Source organism: Lepus europaeus, chromosome 20, assembly GCF_033115175.1.
Source record: "Lepus europaeus isolate LE1 chromosome 20, mLepTim1.pri, whole genome shotgun sequence".
NCBI classification, from domain to species: domain Eukaryota; kingdom Metazoa; phylum Chordata; class Mammalia; order Lagomorpha; family Leporidae; genus Lepus; species Lepus europaeus.
Genome location: NC_084846.1, coordinates 53055993 through 53081463, shown reverse-complemented (window position 1 = coordinate 53081463; position 25471 = coordinate 53055993). Strand labels below are relative to the sequence as shown.

Genomic DNA, 25471 nt, shown 5'->3' with positions numbered 1-25471 from the left:
ATCTTCCATGGAAATAAATTTACTTGCATAAAAGCAAAAAGAAACTGTCTAAGTTCTCACCAGGAATCAAATTATTTTTTAAAAAATTATGTATTACAGCCTAATAAAGAATTTTGCTGTCTTCAATTTTGATATTGCCATACAAGATCATACTTGGAGCCATCTTTGAGAATAAAAAGCATTTAATCAAATATGGAAAGCCTATCATCTTGCCTACAAATCTCACCCAAGAAAATGGGCTTCTCATACTGCTGAAGTCCCACAGGTGGTGAGCAACAGGCTAGGAACCTCAGTGTACCTATAGACTTCAAATAGAAAAGAAGTCACCTGAATCTATAAGTTATGAAGGTAAAATCATGGTGGACAGGTCTTATTGGGCTTGGTTTCCTTGTCTTGAAAGAGAAGGGGAAAGAAATAGTGGAGGCTTCTAAATTATGGAATCCTATCTTCCTTACTGATGTCATCTAGCAGAATTTAGTTCTTCAGCCTCTGTAGTAAATCAATGTTGAGTGCTCAAGGAAGCATACAGAATTATTTAATACCTCTTGCTGAGCCATGTAAACAATCAGGCCATATAATGAAACTATTCTTGTGTGTGTGTGTATGTGTGTGTGTGTGTGTGTGTGAGAGAGAGGGGGGGGGGAAGGAAGGGGGGAGAGAAAGGAGTGGGAGGGAGAGGGAGCGAGAGATCAACAATAATCTCCAGAGGTTATTTATGATCAACAGAGGAGACTATCAAACAAAATTACTTAAAAGTTGGAAATAAAATATAAAATGAATTGGCAAAAGAGGTGGTTCCTTTGGTGCCATACTGAGTTGTGTTTTCTTTAAAACAGGTTCAACCAAGGATTACTTAATTATCCCGGAGATGTGTCTGTATGTGACTTGGCTATATTCTGCTAATTAGATATCCAGTCTCTATGACACATAAATTTACTTGTAGATATACAGTGGTAGAGGGCAAATTCAAGAACAACTGCTCATGAATTTACCAGTGACAATGAAGTTTGAAGGAGGAAAAAAAGAATTTTTTTATTGAGCATCACCCGAATGTCAAGAACTATATGTTCCTCATTTAGTCATAAAAACAACCTTGAGTGACAGGTGTTATTATCTTCACTTTACAAGTAAGAAAGTTGAAGTTCAACAGGTAAAATGATTTGCCATGTTATTTAGCTAGTAAATGGTAGATACAGGTGTCAAATCCTAAATGTTCTTTTAAAACCTACGCTCTTTTTACTACATTATTCTACCCCCGTAGTAAAAACTTTTTTTAACAACCACAAAGTTATACCTGCCACTTTTGCTAACTGAAAATGATATCTAAATGTCACCAAAAATATGCTAGTTAGGAAGGTGGAATTTTACGATGAGAAATGTAAGTATATGTTCTGGGTGCAGGGAGGGGAAGATCGATGAGTCATCGCGTGCAACCCACTAAGTGTTTAGTAGAAGATTGCTCTTTGTCATCTAGCTAGATGGCAATTAGGAGTGTGTGAGACAAAGTATCCCTTAAGAAAAATCCACTAAAGAATAAATCATTTAAAGTGCTTTACAGACATTACCTAATACATTTTCCCACATCCCTGTGAGCTACACAGCTCTACCCAAAAAGCAATCCTAATTTGTTTACAGACATTCAAAGGTGATCTAGTGTAAAACGAAAGGCCAAGACTGCTAACAGCATTAGACTTACCTAAGCCCTAGGGCAGTTGGGGACATTTCAGCTAAAACACCGCTAAGTTAATTAACCTCTACTGTTTTCCTTCGCCTGCTTAATGAAAATGTCAGTACCTTTCAGGCCACGCTGTGAAACTGGGTATATCACTTAGAATTCTCTTTTCCCCTTCAAATTGCCCCTACCCTGGTCTGACCAATGGTTAACATCCTTCACCTAAGACACAATGGAGCCTATTCATAGTCACCTTCCCCCAGGGACACAGGGACTTTGGCAAAGCAGTGAACTGTGAACTCACAGCTACTTTCCACAGACTGTTCTAAGGAGAACAGAGTTTGTCTTAGCCTTTGAGGGTTACCCAGGACAACATACTTGCCCCACTACCATTCCTCTCCACCCTTTTGTTTAACTCACTGATGAAAAACATTGATTTCACCTGAAAAAGGTGTGCAGCTTGGGAACACAGTGGGCGGTGATATACGTTTTGTATTTCTGTCCTGGGGAAAGGGTAGTAAGGATGGTGAGGTAGGGCAGAGTTTCCAATATAAAAATTTAGTATGAGTTGTACTTTCTAAGATTTGACTTGGAGACCTATCTGACTGCGAACAAGAATAAACTGAAGCGATAGTGTGATACCATTTCCTAAGCTTATTCCTACCGGATCTCTACCACATCAGTAAGTGGTCCCCGAAGCCAAGAGTGTTTGGACCAGAACCAGAAGTCAACCTTGATTCTCCCTCTCCCTCACCTCCCACGGGAAGTCCATTTGTGACATTGGTCAATTTTACCTCTAAAATCCATCTCCAGTCTGTCCACTTTCCCTCATCTCCTCAGCTCTCACCATGGCTGAAGATTCTGCGACAAATGTGGCCACCAGAGTAGGAAGTGTGTCCTCTGAAGTGGGGCTATTTGATTAACCTACAGTTGAGAGTAGAAGGAAAAATAGAAGCTTAAAAAGTAAGAAAAACAGGATGTGCTTATGATAAGTAGAGAATTTAGAAAGGATAAGAGACTTAAAGTTGAATCTCAAGCACTTTTAATCTGAAGATAAACAGGACATGTACGGATATAGACTGAATTCCAAATGATTAGTGACATTCTGTGTCATTTTTTTCAAGGTGAAATATTGAAAGTTTTTAAAAATGACTAAAATGTATAATAAAATATTGAATGATTATTGAATCAGAAGTATTTTAAAGAATTTCTTAAATTTACTTTTTTATTTTAGTTTTTAAATAGTTGAGTAAGTACAATTTGGAATTTATTTTTTGTTTTGGGCACACACACTTAATCAAAGGATCTAAAAACTGATGTTAAAGTTTACTGTTATGAATATGTCTTTTTCAATCTTCTAAGAGAAACTAATCCCTCATTTAGACAAGCAAAAATTCTGTTTAGAGAATATTTCTTCACTCCATACTCTTAAAAATTCTAAGTATTTCAACTTCTTCCACTCTTCTTCATTAAATGATCTTTAAGCTAAATTTAAGAAATATTAATATTTAGAAGTTAAGAAACAGCCATGGATCTGGCCTTGTGGTATACCAGGTCAAGGCACTACCAGCGATGCCACCATCCCATCTGAGGACTGGTTCAAGCCCTGTCTGCTTTATTTCCAATCCAGCTCCCTGATATTGCACCTGGGAAAGCAGAGGAAGATGATCTAAATACTTGGGTCCTTGCCACCCACCTGGGAGACCTGGATGGTGTTCCAGGCTCCTGGGTTCAGTCTGGCCCAGTCCTGGCTTTTGTGGCCATTTAAGGAGTGAACCAGCAGATGGAAGATAATCTCTCTCTCTCTCTCTCTCTCTCTCTTTCTCTAACTCTGCCTTACAAATAAATACATTTTTTTGAAAAGATCATCAAGGCTTTCACAAAGATATAAAACTTTTATTTAATCTATTAACTAACGAGGGATCATCAAGATGGTACAACTGATTCAAAGGAAAAATCTAAAGAACCATACACTTATGAGTGAGCAGGAATGGTGAAATAAACATGCTTAATGGATGTACAACTTCACATCTGTTCTATACACACAGAGCAATAATCAGCTGAATCTCAAATGAGATACAATTTGCATTTCTATGGATGAGAATAATTTGCATTACTGTAAGTATTATATAATTTACAGCAATGCAAAATAAAGGGCACAGAGACTCCATAGAATCAGGTCATCTAGACAATGCTCAGTTTTCCACTGAAGACAACCACAATATTTTCATCTTTTTCAAAGTCTTTCACAAGTTTTCCTAACAAGTAATACAAAAAGGACTAAGTCCCTGTGCCCCAATGCATAAAAGCTGGAGGAAAGGGAATAAAGAAAGAAAAAATAAAAATAATAACTGAGTAGATTATAAGGTGCAGTGGTATATTCCTCAAAAGTAGAACTGATAATTTCCCAAAACATACAATATGCACAAGTGGAAAAAAGATAACTGTTCTGAGTAGTGCCTGTGCTGGATGCATACTTAGGAATGGATAGAAAAAGACTGCTATGAGAAATCACAAGAGAGAAAGAAACGCAGCAGGTGTTTGAAGATGAAATATTCTAAGTAAGCAGACTAGGAAATGCGGGGGACAGTATTTCAAGCTAAGGGAATGGTAAGAGGAAAGACGGATATATAGGTAATGTCCTTGCCTTGCAATTTAGCATGTTTGGATGAAATGAGAGCTGAAAGGAAAGAGAAATTTAAGACAAATCAGACACACTGAGATGTTGGTATCATCTTCCTCCAATAAAGAGCTACCAAAATTTTAAACCAGGGAAGTGACAAGATCAAATATAAGTCTTGGAGAGAGAATTCTGGTAGCAATTTGAAAACAGGAATTGAAGAAATGTGGAATTAGAAGCAACGAGGCCAGTAGAAGCTTGTTGCAACGGTCTGGAGCCTAAACCAGCATGCTGAGGAGAAGGGGGGAGGGGGAGGGTTACATGAGGGGGAGGAGGATATGATAATTCATTAGGCAAGTGATTCCAATTTTTAGACAGTGCACCCATATCAGCTAAAAAGTTGATCATGCGCCCCTCTAATTTACACATATTCAGTTATAAATTATAAATTGCTCTCATTTACTAATATAATACATGTAATTTGAAACATTCACACATGCTCACAAATCATTTGCTCTCAAAGAATAAGACTTAACTCATGTTTTAGATGTTTGATTTACAAATGTCTTGCTAATTTTGATGGTTCCATGTCAGTGGCCACTCACATCTCAAGGCACTGGGCACTTCTAGCAAGATCCATACTTGACAATGAGTGGATGTAAATTCTCACTTCAGTTTTGATAATTTCATCTTTTTTGCTGATTTCTCGCAGATTTAAGTGGCCATCAGTCATCATATATGATAATTTCTTCCTTCTTTTTTGCTGATTTCTGGCAGATTTAAGTGTTTATCACATATATGATAATTCCATCATTTTTTGCTAATTTGCAGATTTAAGTGCTCATCACATATGTCACATTATATTTATATATACATACATACATGCACACCTTTTTTTTATAATGTAATGTAAAAAGATTATAAATACCTCATATTCAGAGATGATTCCATTCTACAGATTCTTGTATGCTAGTACTATGAGTAGAATCATCTTCAATTCACAGTTCCCTGACAAATTTTGAAATAATTTTACATTCAGTGAGTTTAAATCTGAGTAGATAGTACAGTGTTAATCCATTCGATGGGTTCATAGGCACAGTCTGCTGAAAGTGAACAAATAAATGGATCATTGTCAAACCCTCCACAACTGCAGTTCCCTCTCTTTCCTCTATAACTGAACTTGACATGATTCAACATGTAGACCAAGTCAGGGTACCAACAGCAATGCTTACATTAAATATTTTTAATTTTGACTTGAGAGACAAAAATAGAAAGAAAAAAAGCAAGCAAGCAAGCAAGGGGTGAGCTCTGATCCCCTGGTTCACTAGTTGTTCACCACTCAAATGCTAGTAATGGCTAAGGCCGGGCTAAGGCAAAAGCTGGGAACCAGAAACTCAATCAGGTCTTCCATCTGGGTAGCAGGAACCCAATTACCAGAACTACCACTGCTGCCTCCTAGGATCTGCACTGGCAGAAAGCTGGAGTCAACAGACAGAAAAAGGAATCAAACCCAAGTACTCTGAGCGTGATGGCTGCGGGCATCTTAACCTGCTGTTAAATGGCTGTTTCCTTCATATTAGGACAAATGGCTGTTTATCCTAGGATAAATGGATGTTTCCTTCATATTAGATAGTAATGAAATCTTATTTACTGTAGTTAGGAATTAAGTATAAGTAGCAGCCTTAATATTTTGTTCTGCCAATCCTTATTGTGAAATAAGGAAAGGGAATTCGTGAGATCAGAGTCTCAAACGAATGATACTGATACAATCAAGCGCACAGATGAAAATTACAGCATTGGGAAAGGGAGGGGAATTTTTCTTTAGGTCAGAAGGGAAGTGATAAAAGTGTAGAAATCGGCTTTAAAGTAGTTCAGTGGAGAGAGTTCCTATCAGATGGTTTGCTTCTTTCTCTCTCAGATAATCAGGAGGTGAAGTAACAGGAATGGCAAAATGGCAATAGGAGTGGACTCCAGGGACATACCTGAGGCAGAAGAATTAGGGAGGAAGTACAGGCCAGAAATCATGTCTCTAAGAAGGCAACAGGAAGGAGACAAAGAGGGGACAATATATCTGAGAGTTATTTAGAGGAGAGCAAAGATGACTCAAAAAATGCGTAGCTGACTGCATTCATGGGGAAAAGATGAAGTACACAGGTCAAAAGTAGGACTCTGATAACTCTTGCTTTTAAATCTCAAAAAAGAAAGTAGATAAAGGAAAGAAAGGAAAGTGGGGGGTTGGTTTTAGAAATGGTAAGTATTAAGTATCTGAGGGATATACCTGTAGAGAGATCCAGCAGGGAGATGGTTCTCCAGTACCAATGAAGAGATAAATATGGACCGAAATAATCAGAGGTGTGTGTGTAAGATAAGCGATCCTATGGGGGTGAAAGAACCAAAAAGTAATGGCTAACAGACCCAAAGAGCACTTAGGAACAGCCAGGAGTGGGCTGACAACAGATGCCTGCTTGGTACCATTATTTAAAGGAGGGATCCAGAGAAGATTCAGAGAGGAAGGAAAACCCCGAGGACGGGTAGATGGTTGGATACTGAATAAGAAAAACGTCAGTGTCAGATGGTAGAAAATGGCCCACGAAGACAGAGAACACACAGCATCCCTTGGCACTAACAAGGGGTCATGCCACAAAAACCTGGGAACAACGGAGCTGGCAGAGGAGAGAATGGGAGCTGAGCAAGTGAAAACCACAACTCAATGCTTCTCTATAGACGCCTGTCAGTGGAGGAAGGGATGGGGAAGAAAACACTCAGCAACAGGGTCACTCCACGGATGCTCTTCATTAAAAAGAGAAATGTCTTGGTGAAAGACCACCAGCCAGGAGAAAGGCAGAGCTCAAAGAGGACACAGACAGGGGATGACGGAGGTGAAGCCTAAAGACGGAAGCAGCAACATCTCCAAGAAGAGGGATAGGAAGAGATCCACAGTGCAGGCCGAGGTTACCATTACGCTACAGGGAAGGGGGGGTGGGGGGGAGGAAGAGGTTCGCAAGCTATTTACAGTATTTCAGGGGAGCCTTCTGGAAATTGCAATTAAATAAAATGTCAAGTTTCTTTACTTTTGGCAGGCATTGAATCAACCCTGTGGGCTAACAGCGGTTATTGAACGCTGATCAGAAATTCTAATTTGCTGCTGATGACATCACAGGAATATTGAGGATGTGATTGGCGGGCCATATATTGTTAGCAGAGTTATTTATCTGGTTTTTACAATATCTGATTTAATTCTTCCAGCACAGGCTCAACCTCAGATCCGAAGAATGACAGCCAAAATTGTGGGACCACTGGCAGGGAACGGTGCCTAAGTGTTTGTACACTTATTTAACTTTATTGCTTATTAGCATTACGCTCGCGACAGTGATATATGTGATTTCATTTAAGTGACAAAATCTTGTGAGATATGAAATCCAATGGCTGCAAATATAATAAAGAGCCTTTGGATGAAAAGAAAGGGGAATGACAAGATCTCCACAGTCCCTTCGTAGCTAACGATCTATAATTTTAAGAGGGGTGGCCCTTAGGCACTTCAGAAAGGGCTGAATGGGAAAGTTGCAAGGCATACCCGCCACCCCATCTGGAGGAAGAAAGATAAAGGACAAAATGGGCAAACGCGGGGGCAACCTTCAGGGCTGTCGGCCACACTTTTTAAAGAGCTGATTTTTTGGTTTGCATCCGCCTAGCAGACCTCAGTGCAAACCCATGTGAGAACCGGGCCCTTCTGAGCAACGCCCACACGAAGTCGGGCTCCCCGCGTGCCTTCGCCCACGGGAACTGGGCAAACGGGCCATTCACACGAAGACAAAGTTCCCAGAGAATCAAAGGGCTGAGTTCCGGGCTGGGGGCTAAGAAGGCCTCCAGACCCAACACCTGGCAAGCGAGCGCCAGGGGCAGCCAGACTGGCCGGGCAGGTCGGCGCAGCCCAAGTCCCCGGAACCGAGCGCTGGGGTGGCCTTTGCATCCCGCGGGGCGGGTTCTGGGCACTAGGGCGTGATAGGGAAGGAGGGCGCCGGGCGATGTGTACTTTTCTCCCGGAACTGTAGCTCTATTGCCCCGACGTGGGCTCAGGTAGGGGCCGCTTCGCCAGAAGACCAGGCAGGCTGGACTCCCTGGGCCCCTCAGCTCGACGGCCCCATGTCTCTGCAGCCGCCCGCCGCCGCCGCCGCCGCCCGCGACCCCGTGACCCCCGAGGGGACCCCGGAGCCCTGGGCATCCGGAGCCCCCTCGCAGGCGCAGCCACTACTGAGGCAGGAGGCTAGAGAGGAGGAGGAGGAAGGGGAGGAGACAGGCGTTCGGGGCGCCTGGGGAACCGGCACGGCGGAGCAGCGGCGGCGGGGCTGGGGGGAGGCCGCCGAGGCCGAGGAGGGGCAGGCGGAGGCCGGGGGCGCCGCGGCGGCGGCGGCGGGGTCGGCGGCGGGGTCGGGCTCCCCGGCGAGCGGCGCGGGCTGGCCGTGGCTCCTGGGCTGGCTGCGGCGGCGGCAGCCCCAGTGCTGCCCCTGTGCGGCGCCCCTTCCCCGCTCCGCCGCGCACTGTTGTCATGGAGGAACCAAGATGGCGGCTCTGGCCTACAACCTGGGCAAGCGAGAGATCAACCACTACTTCAGCGTGAGGAGCGCCAAGGTGCTGGCGCTGGTGGCCGTGCTGCTGCTCGCGGCCGGCCACCTCGCCTCCCGCCGCTACCGAGGTGAGCGGGCCCTCCCCCCTGCCCGGGCCGGCCGGGGGAGGCGGCGACGCGGCTGCGGGAGGCCGCCCCCCGCGCCCAACACCGCCCACGCGCGCGCGGCCTCCGGCCCGCCCGCCCGCCGGCCCCGGGGGCGGTGCTGCCCCTCGTGCCCCCCGGCCGCCCCCGGCCCCCAGGCAGGGCCAGCCGGCCGCGTCGGGGCCTGGCGCGCGGGGCGGCCGGGGTCCGGCTCCTGCGGGACACAGGCTCGGGGAGCCTCGCCAGGCCCCGGGCTCGGCGCCCAGGTCGGCCGGGCGGCCCTCGGGGGGCTGCCCGGGGCACGCGTGGGCCGAGGCCACCCTGCCGGGGGCACCTGCGCCAGGAGGCGCGGTCGCAGGGTCCGGCTCCTTGGCCTTTGTTTAGTGCGCGGCCTCTGCCCAGTCGCAGCAGGGCCGAGCTGTTGGACAGCGGCAAGGGCCGTCCCGTCTTCCTTTGCCAAAAAGGCGACAGCTGGCCAGAGGTGCCCCCTCGCCTTTGCGAGTCAGAAGGGTTTCAAGGGTTCGGGTTGCACACTTTTTACAAACCAAGGCACTGGGGCAGGTGTTTGAAAACGAGTTCTGGGCTGACAGCACAAGTGGGCAGTGAAGCCAAGGTGCAAGCGGTCTGGGAGCAGGCCTCCGAGCCGTGGGTGTTGGGGTCGGTGTGGTGGGGAACAGGGAGTCTGACCTCCTTATTTCAGAGCCAATTCTCTTTCAGTGATGAAGGGATATTTGCTTGTCCTCCTTGATTGATTCTCTTTACAGTTTTCCCTGTGTAAAAATGCCGGTAGGAAAGTGGCTGAGAGATGGAGAATAGTAATGGGATCTTTGGAGTACTGTTCGAAGCCGTTGTGTGGCCCACTCTTGGTGACTGGGCGATCGATTAGCCCAGATGGAAAGTGCACAGTAACGCTGTGCCCGTTTAACTTCACGCCCACCTTGGCAAGCTATCTGGAGAATGGGCTGCAGGTACCGGGCACGTGGGTCAATGTTGCTGCTTTGTTTTCCCCAACTCTTGAGGGTTAAAAATAGCATACTTCAGTACCCTACTGGATGAGCAGCTCTTAATAGAATTCTTCTAAATTGTTAGGAAAAGATGGATTCTTTATACCCTTTTGGTCTTCTTCCTCCTCCAGGCCTCGCAGGGCCTCGAAGATCACAGCCATGTGGTCTGGTCTGGCTTGGGTCTAGCCCTTTCTTTCATGTGCAAATAAAACTAGCAATGTTGATGCATTGGTTTGGGGTAGTTCTGAGGAAATACTTGTTTTTCACTGCTGTTAATCAGTGTGTGCTTATTTGGTATGAGATAACAATAATCCAACTCAGTTTTGTGTATGTAATAGCAATAGAGAGAAATTTATAATGAGTGCTCTTTTCCTGAAGGTAGAGATTTAGTTTCTGTTTTGATTGGGTTTTCTTGCTTTTGATCAGCACAGAATATGGATTCTTACATTTAGATTATATATTTCATCTGATCAAGATCTGTCATCAGCAGGGAGAACAGAATGTCAGATGGGATTTTATGAGTCAGTGTAGCAATCTGGGGTTGTTTGTGAAGCCTCCTCCAGAATCGAGTCATCAGCTTCATAGGTACTTTAGTGTCTTGAGTGTGAAGCAATACACCTGGCATGTGTGCTTGCCCAGGCTGAATGTCAAGAACCTGGGAAAAGTAAACATCTTACAAGGAACGTTTTCACCATCCTCATCCTGTGGCATTGTCGAACCAAGTCAGGTACCATGCCCGTCACTGAAAGGTATCTGTACGTTTGAGCTGCACCATGCATCTTTAGGGTAAGAAAGGGCTTTGTATTAGATGAAGGGGATTAGACTGGGTGTTAGGATGTTGGGTGGGTTTCTGTTAGTGTGCCTCAGGCAAGGTAGGGTGACTGCAGTATTGAGTACATATGTTCCATGTCTCTGACTTTGCCACTACAGGAAGTACAAGAAGGAACTACACGCTACAGAAAGTAAACTTGGCCAATGCTGAGTGCTAACACTGAACACTTATTATGTCCAGGCGCTGTTCTACTAAAGGCAAATATTTCAGCTCATCTGCCTTTACAACATTCTCTGAGGGAGATTATCATATTTCATCCCCCCCCCCATTCTCTTTTTTTTTTTTTTTTTTTTGACAGGCAGAGTGGACAGTGAGAAAGAGACAGAGAGAAAGGTCTTCCTTTTGCCGTTGGTTCACCCTCCAATGGCCGCCGTGGCGCACCGCGCTGATCCAATGGCAGGAGCCAGGCGCTTCTCCTGGTCTCCCATGAGGTGCAGGGCCCAAGGACTTGGGCCATCCTCCACTGCACTCCCGGGCCACAGCAGAGAGCTGGCCTGGAAGAGGGGCAACCGGGACAGGATCGGTGCCCCAACCGGGACTAGAACCCGGTGTGCCGGCGCCGCAAGGCGGAGGATTAGCCTAGTGAGCCGCGGCGCCAGCCCATTCTCATTTTTAACATCTCTGTAATCAGGATGAGTCTTTAAAACTTTGATTGCATGTCAAGGTTTAATTGGTGACATTTTTTCTTATTATGACATAAAATAATGATATGTCTTATAATCAGTGGCCCTAGATTCCGTGAATTACAGTATTATTTACATTTTAAAGATGAGGCATGAGAGGGTAAGGAAATCACGTAAGGATGTGCAGCTACATAGAGTTTAGAGCCCGGTCTGTCTGCCCCATGCCATTGACTTCTGGTCAGCCTTTCTCAGGCTTCTTGGTGGTTGGGAAGTATAGACAGTGAAGTGGGACAGCACTTTCTAGGGGAGGGGGCATGGATTAAACAATTTAGAAACACAGATTGAACCTCCACAAATCTCAGTGCCTACCATGAGTTTTTTGTTTGTCAACCAAGAGGTAATCTTCTAAAAGTTCTAAAACTTAGACATCCGAACCAGACCTACTTTTGGTTACCTGTGTTTTCCTTAACCTTCCTAAACTCCAGGCTCATAGTCTAAACATGCTGCCATTTTAGACATCTCACAGGTATCTGCTTTGCTCTGCCTTCAGAGACCTCATACTCTGGAAAAAAGTCCGTGTTTTTTCTTCAAGGCCTAGTCCAAATGTCACTACCACAGAAGTGGGGATTAGGAATTCAGTTCTGCTATAGCAACTTGGACCTGCTTAATCTTGTTGTATTGTGGTAATTGGTACCTGCCTCCTCCAACAGACTGTGAGCTTCTACAAGTATCTTATTCATCATTAGATCATTAGACCCTAACACACAGTAGGAACTCCATAAATCACTATTGGATAAATAGACTTCATAGTCTTTATTTTCTTCCATTTCCCTCCCTGTATTTGATAATTTTGTGATCTCTATTGAATTTAGTGTTGTAATCTCAATTTTAGGAACTAGGGTGGAGTGTTTTATGGCATTATTAATATTTTCACACAACAGAGTACAATGACATTTATAAAATAATTGCTATCAACTATAATTTTTCTAAATTTTACCAATCTCCAACATTCCTGAATTTTAAAATGTCTATTAGTAATGGAATTATAGATTAAAATACATCATTTCTGGGGCAACAGGCCAGTATCTGTAGCCTTAAGGATGGGTCCAATCTGGATAAGCTTTAATTTTTTAAGTTGATAAGATTAACTTGCTTCAGATGTCTTAAAGTTGTGGAAATTGAATGCCTTTCTGTCACCAAGGATATTAAATGCCAGTGTGAGATATTTCTGCATGCTTTGGAGAAAAATAAGTTGAACGTTTCAAAATTTTAAGAAAGCCACCCTTGGTCTCATAGCCTTTTCTTTCTTTGACTGCTAGAAGGATCCTGGTGTCTATGACACCATTTGTGGTGAGTGCCTCCTAGCTTGTCTAAAGAAAATTTGAATGTTGGTTTCCAGCACAGACTGAAGTACAACTAGCTGGATTGTAGGCAAACAAAATACTTTACAAGCCAAATTGTAAACTTTATGATCTGGGGTGTTCAGGGCTTGCAATAGAAAACACACAGTTTGAGTTAAGATGATTCAGCCTTTAGAAACAGTGTGCCAGAGGCATCCCATTCAAACGAAAATAAAATACAAGTTGTGATCTACTTAGGACATCAGGTTTTTCTTCAGTTGTTGCTTTTGTGTGTTTAGCTTGTTCTGTTTGCTTTCTTGCTTATTCTGTTGGCTTTTTAAAGTATCTTCCTATTGTAGAAAAGTCATGCATAAAAATCTGAGCATGTAAATTGATAAACCAAATTCTTACACTTAAGAGAATGGAATAAAGAGGAAGTTAGCTGTCCATTTAAATGATCTTAGTGTTGGAGATAACTGAAGTAGCTTTAGTTGCTTTTATATTGTGTTCCTAGCCTGATTTATCTGAACACTCGGCAACTTTCACCTCACCTTGGTTACATTAAAGTAGCTATCAAAATTATAGTAGGCAATTAAGAATAATGGCCGGGGATTTTGTTTTGGGTAAATTTGGAAAGGATAATACATACTAGCAGATATTTATAAATAGTTATGATACATAATAAAACACAGCATATTATTTTATTTTAGCATATTAGTTTGCATTTAGTGATTTGATACAAAGTAATTTTTTTCTTGAGAAATTATTTAATAGTATGGAATTTTGTGGAGCTTTCTATATCAGGTTAATTTATTTTAATCAGATTATGATAGTATTTATTATTACAACTAAAGCCATCCTTGTCTTGTTCGTTGTGTAGTTAGCAATTCTTCTACTTCTCTAATAATTTTTTATGTTGGATTCTCTCTGCTAAAATAACTGGTAGAGTTTGTCTTCTGCCCAGACCCAGCTTATATGACACAGAAACTGTTTAATTCAGCTCAAGCAAGGCTTATAGAAAACTTTACATTATGAAATTTATTTAGAAGAGTGATCATCAACTAGCATTCCGTAGCAAATTAAGATTTTCTTTCCTGGAAAGACCAGTAGTCTCTATAATACTGTCTGTGTAGTCTTCTTGGTTGGTGACAACTCTAGCCTATTTTCCTGTGGCGTTTTTCTAATATGGTCTCATTAGATTAGCACTGTTGTCTTCCACTGAACTACTGAAAGGCTGTGGGTAGTAATAAGTGAAAGAACTTGCGGCTGGCACCACAGCTCACTTGGCTAATCCTCTGCCTGTGGCGCTGGCACCCCGGGTTCTAGTCCCAGTTGGGGTTCTGGGTACTAGGCCTGGTTGCTCCTCTTTCAGTCCAGCTCTCTGCTGTGGTTGGCTGCTCCATTTCTAATCCAGCTCCCTGCTAATGTGCCTGGAACAGTGGAAAATGAGTGAAGCACTTGAGCCCCTACCACCCACATGGAATACCTGAATGGAGTTCCAGCTGCTGTGGCCATTTGGGAGGTGAATCAACAAATGGAAGGCTTTCCCTCTTTCTCTCTCCCCACCCTTTTCTCCCTTCGTTCCAACCTCTCTCTCCTCTCTCCCTCTGTAACTCTGCCTTTTTCTTTAAGAGGCAAGTAAAACGGAAAAAGAAAAGCTAATGGAGCCCACAGAATTAATATCTAATTATTGGCAAATTATAGTTTTTTTGGAAAATAGATGTGTTTCTAACTTTTAATTTGGTTTAACAGATGTGTTTGAACAGCTAGAAATGCTATAAAGGTGATTTTCTTCCTAAATTCTAAATTTTTATTGTTTTTTTTTTTTTTTAGGATTTTACTATGTGGCCACTATAAAAGAATGCTGTTTTAAGAGAAATAACTTAATTGTATACCTGGAGTCCTTTCTTTACTCAACTTTGGTTATTTATGTAGCTTAATTTTGTTTTTTAGAACTAGAATTAGTTTTTAACAATTAAAAAGAATTAATAACTAATTATTTATGGTTTACTTAAAGACAAGTTATTAAAATCATCAAAAAATTCCCCAAATTCCTACTTAAGCTACATATATAATCACAAAATTTCGACAACCAATATTTTGCTTTCATTTTCCAGTTTTCTACTAATAATTGTTTCACTTTTCCGTCCTGTTCTATTTTGAATTTATGACCCCAGAGGAATGACACTGTCAGTGTTTATGCACCCCCGTATTAGGTTGGTTTCACCTTTTGTCTGTGTTTCGACCAAGTCAGAGAATAACGTCACTGAAAAGAGAGGTGTGCTCTCCTTTCAATATCTCTGGATTTGCACTGACATCTGAGTATCTCAGTGCTGTTTCTGTTCTATAGTGTTTCTCTTGCCAAACTAGGTTACACAGGACACAAGAGTGTGCTTAGTTATGGAGCTTTGTAGGTTTTTGGTTTTTGTTTTTTTGTTTTTTTTTTTGATTTATTTATTTATTTATTTGAAAGGCAGAATTACAAAGAGTCAGAGGCAGAGAGAGGGTGGGGGGGGGGTATTCCATCTGCTGGTTCCCTCCCCAGATGGCCGCAATGGCTGGAGCTGCGCTGATCTGAAGCCAGGAGCCAGGAGCTTCTGCCAGGTCTCCCATGCTGGCGCAGGGGCTCAAAGACTTGGGCCATCCTCCACTGCCCTCCCAGGCCATAGCAGAGAGCTGGATTGAAAATGGAGCAGCTGGGACTCAAACCGCGCCCATGTAGGATGCTGACACTGCAGGTGGCAGCTTTACCCACAGCGCCAGCCCTGGAACTTTGTGTTTAAAATCAGCTTTCTGCCTGTGTTCATGAACTATGTATGATAATGGCTAAAAAGCAAGTCATTTCCAACATCTTCTCTTTTATCCTTTAAACTTTCCTTAGAAGTAGGAGTGATAAACAGATGTAAATGCTAGTTTGAGGTTCAAATGATGTCCCTGGGGGAAAAAAAAAATACTTGAAGCAGAGGGGACTGCTAAACCAGTAGACTTATCATTTGAGAGTTTGGAGTCTCTTACAGGGGGATGTATAACCGTCAGTGGCCCAAATCCTCTTATTTATTTATCTGGAAAGCAGAGTTACAGAGAGGAGATATGGATGACAGGGTCTCAAGCACTCAGGCCATCTTCCACCGCTTTCCCAGGCACATTATCAGGGAACTGGATTAGAGGCTGAGAAACTAGAGCTGGTACTGTGCTCATGTGGGATGCCAGCATTGCAGACTGCAGCTTAATCCTCTTGAATATTACACACACAGTCAACAGCATTAGTTCTGAGGTTCTAAGAAACATGTCGTTAGGTTATCTCATCATTGTGTGCACATCATCAAATGTGCTTTCACAAACCTAGATGGTTTCGGGTAGTCACTCCACATAACCTCTTTATTCAACTGAGAGAGGTAGTTATCAGGATGTTTGAGGCTGCTACTGGGATAACTATACTATCTTATAGTAAATTTTGTTTAGTAAGTAGAGCACACTCTAAAATAATGATAAAAATAATAAAATGAAATAAAACAATGATAAAAGGTATAGTAAGTGCATACTGGAATAAATAATAAACCGGTAACAATTGCTATGCCATTGTCATTATCAAACACTGTATGTCATACATAATTACATATGCTAGACTTTTTTTTTAAAGATTTATTTTATTTATTTATTTGAAATAGTTACACAGAAAGAGGAGAGAGGCAGAGAAAGAGAGAGAGAGAAAGAGAAAGAGAAGGAGAAAGAGAAAGAGAGAGGCAGAGAGAGGTCTTCCATCTGCTGGTTCACTCCCCAGATGGCCCCAACGGCCAGAAACAGCAGTGCGGTAGGTTTGTTTAAACCTGCGACATCACAAACATGGATTGCATTTTGCTCCAATATTATGAGGGCTGCAGTGCTAGCAGGTGATAAGAATTTTTCAGCTTGGTTACAATATTGTGGTCCCACCACTATATATGCGGACTGATACTGACCAAAATGTCCTCATGTAGCCTATGGCAATATTATTATTTACAATGCTTCTCATGAATGAATAACACGTACCTCAAAGGTATAGTGAAGTGTGGAAAGCTGTGTACTCTCTGTGTTTAACTATTACAGGCAATGATTCATGTGAATACCTTCTCTCAAGTGGCAGATTTCTTGGAGAGAAAGTTTGGCAACCTCACAGTTGTATGATGCACAAATACAAAATCAGGTAAAATTTCTTCATCTTGTTGTTTGTTTTCCTTTTCATAATGGATTGTATTATCTACTAGAGAGAGGTTGTGGAAGTAGAGAGAGCACTGTACTTTTTGTCTATTTGGTGGCAGAGATCTGCTGGCTGAGGGTAGAGGTGGAGCTGATCCACAAGCCCCTAAAAGCCGAGAGAAAGGACTCTGGCCAAGTGTGAGGTTACCAGGCCCAAGGCAATAGTCCTGGAGCAAAGGATGCTTGCTTAGAGACTTGGATACTTATCTTGCAGCTATAAACGCTTAATAACTGGGTAGTTAGCAGTGAGAGTTAGCAATACCTACTGTGGCGGCCTGGTACCTTAAACGAACCTGGCCTTCTCCTTCTAAAGCAACATAACCATATGTGTGAGAATTCTGTGCAGCTTTCTTTACTAACCATGTATTTGAAGTGCCAATATATTGATTTTACTTATCTTAATTAATGTTTCTTTATTGATTTCAGTGAAGCAAAGAACTGCCTTGTTGATAAACATATTGCATTTATTGGAGACTCTAGAATTCGTCAGTTGTTTTATTCTTTTGTAAAAATAATTAATCCTCAGTTCAAAGAAGAAGGAAATAAGGTAAAAGTCGTCTGTTCCCTTCTGTAGTGTTTTGTTTCATAGGGTACCCGAATGAATAGTCAATAGGAAGAATGTGACTCTCCAAGTGAATAATAGTAGGAACTGTGAATGTTTTACTTTAATTTTGGGAAAACTGAGGGAGAGAGGGGTAATTTGCTATAATAGGGAACATAATACAAACAAGTGGAGAGTATGGTATTAGTGGGGTTTTTATTAACTTGAACTTTTAAATGTCAGGAATCATAAATTCTTACCGTGGAAAAACATTTAAGTAGGCAGAGAAAATATTTCCTATTTTCCTGTTAATATTTTGCAGCCTCAGTGTGTAATTTTATATCTTACTTTGTTTCTCTTCTGCTTATCACAATTCACCATATTGTCATATCATCAACTTAAGTATCTTCTTAATGGCAACACACATTGAGTAGATGTGATATAATTTTGTATAACTGTCCCTTCTCTAGCTTTTTGTAGTTTTATAAAAATTTTTTGCAATAGAAAAGGATATCTTCAATTACTTTGTGTGTAAATGTTGCTTGTTAGATACTTAGGATAGGATCTCTACAATGCAAACACTAAGCTAAAGAATATAAAAAATAGGCCGGCTCCACGGCTCACTAGGCTAATCCTCCGCCTGCAGCGCCAGCACCCTGGGTTCTAGTCCCGCTCGGGGCACCGGATTCTGTCCCGGTTGCTCCTCTTCCATTCCAGCTCTCTGCTGTAGCCCAGGAAGGCAGTGGAGGATGGCCCAAGTGCTTGGGCCCTGCACCCGCATGGGAGACCAGGAGAAGCACCTGGCTCCTGGCTTCAGATCAGTGTGGTGCGCCGCTCGCAGCGCACCGGCTGCAGCGGCCATTGGGGGGTGAACCAATGGAAAAGGAAGACCTTTCTCTCTGTCTCTCTCTCTCCTGTCCACTCTGCCTGTCAAAAAAAAAAAAAAAAAAAAAAAAGAATATAAACATTTCAAAAAACTTGTTGATTATATTGCTGAGTGATTTCCATTATGCTCTTCTGGTTTCAGATGAACAACAACACAATACATTTCTGCTATAGTTTCTGATTTGAAAAGCACATGCTTCTTTGAAAGCTACTGAAGATTACTATCTTTACATGCATTAATTAAGTAGTTTTTTCTGGTGAATTCTCTCATCAAATTCCTGTTTGTACATTTTTTGTAAGATCCAGGCTTCTAATCCCTGTTTTCAAGCAACACAGGACTGGGAGTGGGGAATGCAAAGGGGATAAAAATTAAAATATAAGAAAGTTCAAAGTTGTAGGAGAGGCAGCTTGTGAATTCTTGATGAAAATCTCCGTAGACCCAGCAACTTGCCCTGTAATAGAGGGTTGCAGAATTAGGGACATCACAGCTAAGTAACTCTTCACCAAGCGGTAGTGGTACCCTATCTGAAATCTTAGGGACTGTTCCTTCTGAGAATACTGGAAAACAGGAAAGGCAGCTTTGCATTGTATTTGTTATCTGTGTTATTTTCCATCCTTATTTATACACACAGATTTATACAGAAGAGTCAGACAATTTAAGGACATTAAATTATTGCTGAAAGTTTAAAAAATTGAAAAAGAATTTTCTGATTTCAAATAAATAGTTTAATTATTTCTGGGCTTAGAGTCATGTGATTTTCTGGAAGTTGGAATAATAGATTGGGTAATAGTTGAAAAAGCTGTAATGGTTTAGTCCATAGACTAAAGTATATACTATATGGTATGTTGTTTCTTAGTGCTAGTTCTAACACTTAGGTTTGAAGTTTTTTTACAAGTATCCATTTATGGCAATCAAATAAGATGCATTTTAATTTATAGTCATTTTTTTTTAAGATTTGTATTTATTTATTTGAAAGTCAGAGTTACACAGGGAAAAAAGGAGAGGTAGAGGCAGAGAGAGAGAGAGAGCTCTTCCATCCTCTGCTTCACTCCCCAATTGGCCATAACGGCCGGAGCTGTGCCAATCCGAAGCCAGGAGCCAGGAGCTTCTTCTGGGTCTCCCACGTGGGTGCAGGGGCCCAAGGACCTGGGCCATCCTCCACTGCTTTTCCAGGCCATAGCAGAGAGCTGGATTGGAAGTGGACCAGCTGGGACTAGAACCAGCGCCCATATGGGATGCCAGCACTGCAGGCAGTGGCTTTATCCTCTACACCACAGTGGGGGCCCCAATATCCCAGTCTTAAAGAGGCAGTTATCGGCCGGCGCTGCAGCTCACTTAGCTAATCCTCCACCTGTGACGACGGCACCCCAGGTTCTAGTCCCGGTTGGGGTGCTGGATCTGTCACAGTTGCCCCTCTTCCAGTCCAGCTCTCTGCTGTGGCCCGGGAAGGCAGTGGAGGATGGCCCATGTACTTAGAGCCCTGCACCCGCATGGGAGACCAGGAGGGAGCACTTTGCTCCTGGCTTCAGATCGGCGCAGCGTGCTGGCTGTAGCAGCCATTCCAGGGGTGAACCAATGGAAGGAAGACCTTTCTCTCTGTCTTTCTCTCACTGTCTAACTCTGCCTGTCAAAAAAAAAAAAAAAAAAGAAGCAGTTATCAAGAAAATACTTAGTTCAGGCTGGCGCTGTGGCTTAACAGGCTAATCCTCCGCCTTGTGGCGCCAGCACACCGGGTTCTAGTCCCGGTCGGGGCTCCGGATTCTGTCCTGGTTGCCCCTCTTCCAGGCCAGCTCTCTGCTGTGGCCAGGGAGTGCAGTGGAGGATGGCCCAAGTCCTTGGGCCCTGCACCGCATGGGAGACCAAGATAAGCACCTGGCTCCTGCCATCGGATTAGCGCGGTGTGCCGGCCATTGGAGGGTGAACCAATGGCAAAGGAAGACCTTTCTCTCTGTCTCTCTTTCTCTCACTGTCCACTCTGCCTGTCAAAAATTTAAAAAAAAATTTAAAAAAAGAAAATATTTAGTTCAAACTGCTGTTAAAGCATTTGCCAATTGTATTTTATATATTCCCTTATCTCTGCACATCTTTTTTTTTAAAGGTTTATTTATTTATTTGAAAGTCAGAGTTACACAGAGAGAGAAGGAGAGGCAGAGGTCTTCCATCCCCTGGTTCACTCTCCAGTTGGCTGCAGTGGCCAGAGCTGCACGTATCTGAAGTCAGGAACCAGGAGCTTCTTCTGGGTCTCCCAGGCGGGTATGTGGCCAAGGGCTTGGGCCATCCTCTACTGCTTTCCATCCTCTACTGCTTTCCCAGGCCATAGCAGAGAGCTGGATTGGACCAGCTGGGACCCGAACTGTCCGCACATTTTAAAATTTTTTTCCCAAGACATTTCTTATTCCTAGTGGAGTCTGTCATGCCATAAAATCTCATTAATATATTTCAAGCTTTGGTGTGGTTATATTTGGATGGAATAGGTGTATGAAGATAATTCCTTGTTTGCATTTGATTTCCTTTTAGTGTTGAGGTAAGTTTTTTCTTGAATAGGATTTGGAGCTGACATTTAGAATATATATATATATATATATATATGTACATATATATATATATATACACACACACATACATACATACATACATATACTTTGTGGGAGACTAATTCTGTGAGAACCTAATCAAATGAATTTGAGCAGGTTAAATATCATATCTCCCTTTTAGATGGTTTTAATTTAGGCTAGGATATTAAAAACTTGGGAAGTCTGACAGTAGACAGACCTGCTTTGTGTTGCTTCTTCTGCTTTAAGCCAACTAGACTTTGGATTTTTAAAAATGTGTGTATATATAAACGTGTACACACACACACACACACTTATAAAAGCAAACAAAGGCCAGAGATGCAAGCAGTGAGGTTGGCAAGCAGGAGAGATGCCAGTAGCTACAGTTTCCCCTATGTAGAAAACTAAGCTTGGGCCAGCATGTTTCTCATTAGCAACATTGGGGGCTGGAGCTGTGGCACAGTCGGTTAATTAATCCTCCGCCTGCGGTGCCGGCATTCCATATGGGCGCCGGTTCTAGTCCTGCCTGCTCCACTCCCAATCCAGCTCTCTGCTATTGCCTGGGGAAGCAGTAGAAGATGACCCAAGTCCTTGGGCCCCTGCACCCACGTGGGAGACCCAGAAGAGGCTCCTGGCTCCTGGCTTTGGATCAGAGTAGCTCCAGCCATTGTGACCAATTGGGGAATGAACCAGCAGATGGAAGACCTTTCTGTCTGTCTGTCCCTCTCACTGTCTGTGAATCTACCTCTCAAATAAATAAAAATTAAAAAAAAAACAGTATCAGAATTGGTATTGTTATTCTTTTAGGTAAGTAACTTTATATTTGAACTTTATCTGATCAACATTCTAGAAACCTGTGGTAAATGTTAATGATGAAGTGATAGACACATTTCCATTAAAATAAGGGGAAAGGCAACAATGATCATTATTTAAAGATTTATTTATTTATTTAAAAGAACTACACAGAGAGAGGGGAGACAGAGAGAGGGGTCTTCCATGGGATGGTTCACTCCCCAATTGGCCCCAACGGCCGGAGCTGTGCCTATCCAAAGCCAGGAGCCAGGAACCTCCTCTGGGTCTCCCACACAGGTGCAGGGGACTTGCACTTGGGCCATCCTCCACTGCCCTCCCAGGCCATAGCAGAGAGCTGGATGGGAAGTGGAGCAGCCAGGATTAGAACCCACGCCCATATGGGATGCCGGTGCTTCAGGCCAGGGCGTCAACCCACTGCGCCACAGTGCCTGCCTCAACGATGATCATTATGATGCTTTTATTCAACATTATAGTTAAAAGTCCCAGATGAAGGAATGGTTTTTAAAGATGTAGGTATTACTGGCTCCTGGCTTCAGATAGTCACAGCTCTGGCCATTGCAGCCATTGGGGAATGAACCAACGGACGGAGGACCTTTCTCTCTGTCTCTCCCTCTCATTGTCTGTAACTCTACCTCTCAAATAAATAAATGAAATCTTTAAAAAAATAAATAAAAAGATGTAGGTATTGGAGAGAACAAAATCTCTAGGATCCATATGATACAAGTACCTACATAGAAAATCCAAAAAATCTATTGAAAATTTACTAGAAGTAGTAGAGATTTTAATAAGGTAGTGAATTGCAAGATGAACAAATACTAATGGCAAAACCTCAATAAGCTGCTAAAAGTTAATCGCATATGTATATACCAGCAATGTAGTTAAAATGTTTTTAAAACATACCATGTGTCATAGTAATACAATCTATATGTTCTAAGTAATTAAACCTAGCAAATGTGGAAAAAACATGCAAAATGATAAAATTATCAAAAGACAGTTTACAAAGACATAAGTAAATGCAAGATGTATACTATATTCTTGGATGGGGTGGGGGGGCTCAGTGTTATAAAGATGTTGGTTATTTTTGAATTGATCCACAGGTTCCATGTAATTCCAATAAGATTCTAACAGGATTTGTCACGGAACTTAACCAGTTGATTCTAAAATTTATGCAGAAGAGCAGTCGACCAAGAATAAGCATGACAAATCTGAAGAACCAAGTGGAAAGGACTTGTTGTACAATGTCAAGATTTATTTTAACTCTGTAGTAATGAGACAATGTAGGATTGGTGTAGAGTCAAATAAATGGATGAAATAGAATATAGAGCTCTGAAACAGGCACACACATGTACCAAGACTTAAAAACAGATATACAATTGAAGATTTCTGAGGAAAGGATGGCCTGTTGGATCAGTTACACTGAAGCAGTTGGTTATATGCATGGGAAAAAGTGAAATTGGATCCCCACCTCACACCACTAAGTAAAATTATTTCTAGATGAGTTTAGATTTAAAGGTGGAAGTCAAAGCTTTGAAATTTCTAGAAAAGAATTCTAAGAAAATCTTTTTTTTAAAAAATGCAATGTATTTTAAGTTATTTATTCCTCTATTTAAATTTTATTCATTTATTTGAAAATCAGAGTTACATATAGAGAGAGACAGAGATGGAGACAGAGAGGTCCTCCATCTGCTGTTTCATTCCCCAAGTGGCCACAATGCCCAGGACTAAGCCAGGCTGAAGCTAGGAGCCTTATCAGGGTCTCCCATGTGCATGACAGGAGCTTAAACACTTGGGCCATCCTCTGTTGTGTTTCCCAGCCATTATCAGGAAGCTTTATCGGAAGTGGAGCAGCTAGGATGTGAACTGGCACCTGTGGATCCAGTGTCATAGGCAGTGGCTTCATGTGCTACGCCACAACACAGGCTCCAATAATATCTTTATTATTCATAATAGGAAAAAGCATTTTAAGTAAGAAACAGGAAATATTAACCATACAAATAAAAGTTTACCCACCTTAAGAGTATGTATTCTTCAAAAGATACTTTAAGGGAAAAAACATGTTACAAATGGGGAGAAGATATTTGCAACATATATCCAAGGAATATAAGGAACTACAAATTAGTAACAAAGGCAACCCAATAGACAAAAGAGGGAGGAGCAGTAAGCGTGGCCAGGCATTTCACAGAAGTAGAAAAACAGATCCTAATGTAAGTCTGAAAGATGTTTAACGTCACTAGTAATCAGAGAATTGTGGATTGAGGCCATAGATGAAGTATAATGGCAGAAATTGAATCTGTCAATAGCAAGAAATATGATATCTGGTGAAATTTATTAAAGAGGGCTATGTATCAGTGGATGCTTTATAAACTTGAGACTGTAGGTGGTCACACTTCAGAAGATAATTTGTGGGATGGGCATTGTGGCACACAGTAGGTTATGTGGCTGCTTGGAACACTCACATTGCATATTAGAGTGTGTGGGTTCAGTTCCCACCTCTTCTTCCCATCCAACTTCCTGCTAGTGTGTCTGGGAGACGGCAGGTGATGGCCCAAGCACTTGTGTTCCTGCCATCCCCGTGGAAGTTCTGTATGGAATTCCAGTCTTCTGACTTCAGCCAGGCCCAACTGTTGGCAGGCATTTGGGGAGTGATACCAAGTGGAAGATTGTGTGTGTGTGTGTGTGTGTGAGAGAGAGAGAAAGAGAGAGAGAGAGAGAGAGAGAGAGAGAGAGAGAGAGACTGCCTTTCAAATAAATAAATAATAGCATTAAATAAATAAATTGCATTATCATATGAGGATAATATTTGTATAGCTTATGGAACCATCAGGAAAGCTTTTACTTATGTATTAAGAGACATCTATGAGAAGATAACTGCCATTAACAGTCTAGATTATGATATATTGTATCAATTGACCTGGACACTACACAAATAATATATTTGATATGTTTATTAATAATTTGATACATACAAGTTTTTAAAGGCCAGAGGATATTCTAGATTAAATAAGACATAGGGACATGGCAACTAAACATCATACCTGATTTTTAAGTGGATTCTAAATTAAAATATAAGAACAATAGAGGATGCTATTGGGAAATTGGGGCAATTTCAATATGGACTACAATTTAACAGTATTTTATCAATATTACATTTCTTAGATGAGATTCTAGTATCGTAGTTATATTTGAGAATGCCTATGTTCTTTGGAGTTATATACTGAAGTATTTAAGGGTGAAATATTATATCTGTAATTTACTTTCACAGAATTTAACAAATAGAAAAACTGTGTATATGTGTTTTTAGAGAGAAGGAGAGAAAGCTGATATAGAAAATATTAATTGGGAGGTGGCGCCATGGCCTCAGCCTACAGTGCCGGCATCCCATATGGGTTCCAGTTGTGGCTATTCCACTTCCAGTCCAGCTCCCTGCTAATGTGTCTGGGAAAGCAGCAGAAGATGGTTCAAGCACTTGGGCCCCTGCACCCATGTGGGAGACCAGGAGGAAGCTCCTGGCTCCTGGCTTCAGCCTGGCCCAGCATTGGTCCTTGGAACCATTTGGGGAGTGAACCAGCAAATGGAAGATTGATTCATTTTCTCTTTCTCTCTCTCTCTTTCTTTCTCTTTCTCTTTCTCTCTCTCCCTCCCAC

General features: G+C 42.2%; 1 protein-coding gene across 3 annotated transcripts in view; it reads left to right on the top strand.

The window, feature by feature from the left end:
• The first annotated feature begins 8755 nt into the window (after positions 1-8755).
• CASD1 (CAS1 domain containing 1) overlaps positions 8756-25471 on the top strand; it is a 55116-nt gene continuing 38400 nt past the window's right edge. For 2 of the 3 annotated variants that reach the window (XM_062178607.1, XM_062178609.1), the window contains exons 1-3: positions 8756-8985; positions 16886-16982; positions 17462-17582. In XM_062178607.1, the coding sequence (XP_062034591.1) occupies positions 8853-8985; positions 16886-16982; positions 17462-17582 (351 nt within the window). In that variant the 5' untranslated portion in view covers positions 8756-8852. Of the gene's footprint in view, positions 8986-16885; positions 16983-17461; positions 17583-20679; positions 20716-25471 lie in introns of those variants that run through there. The other variant, XM_062178608.1, reaches the window with a different exon arrangement.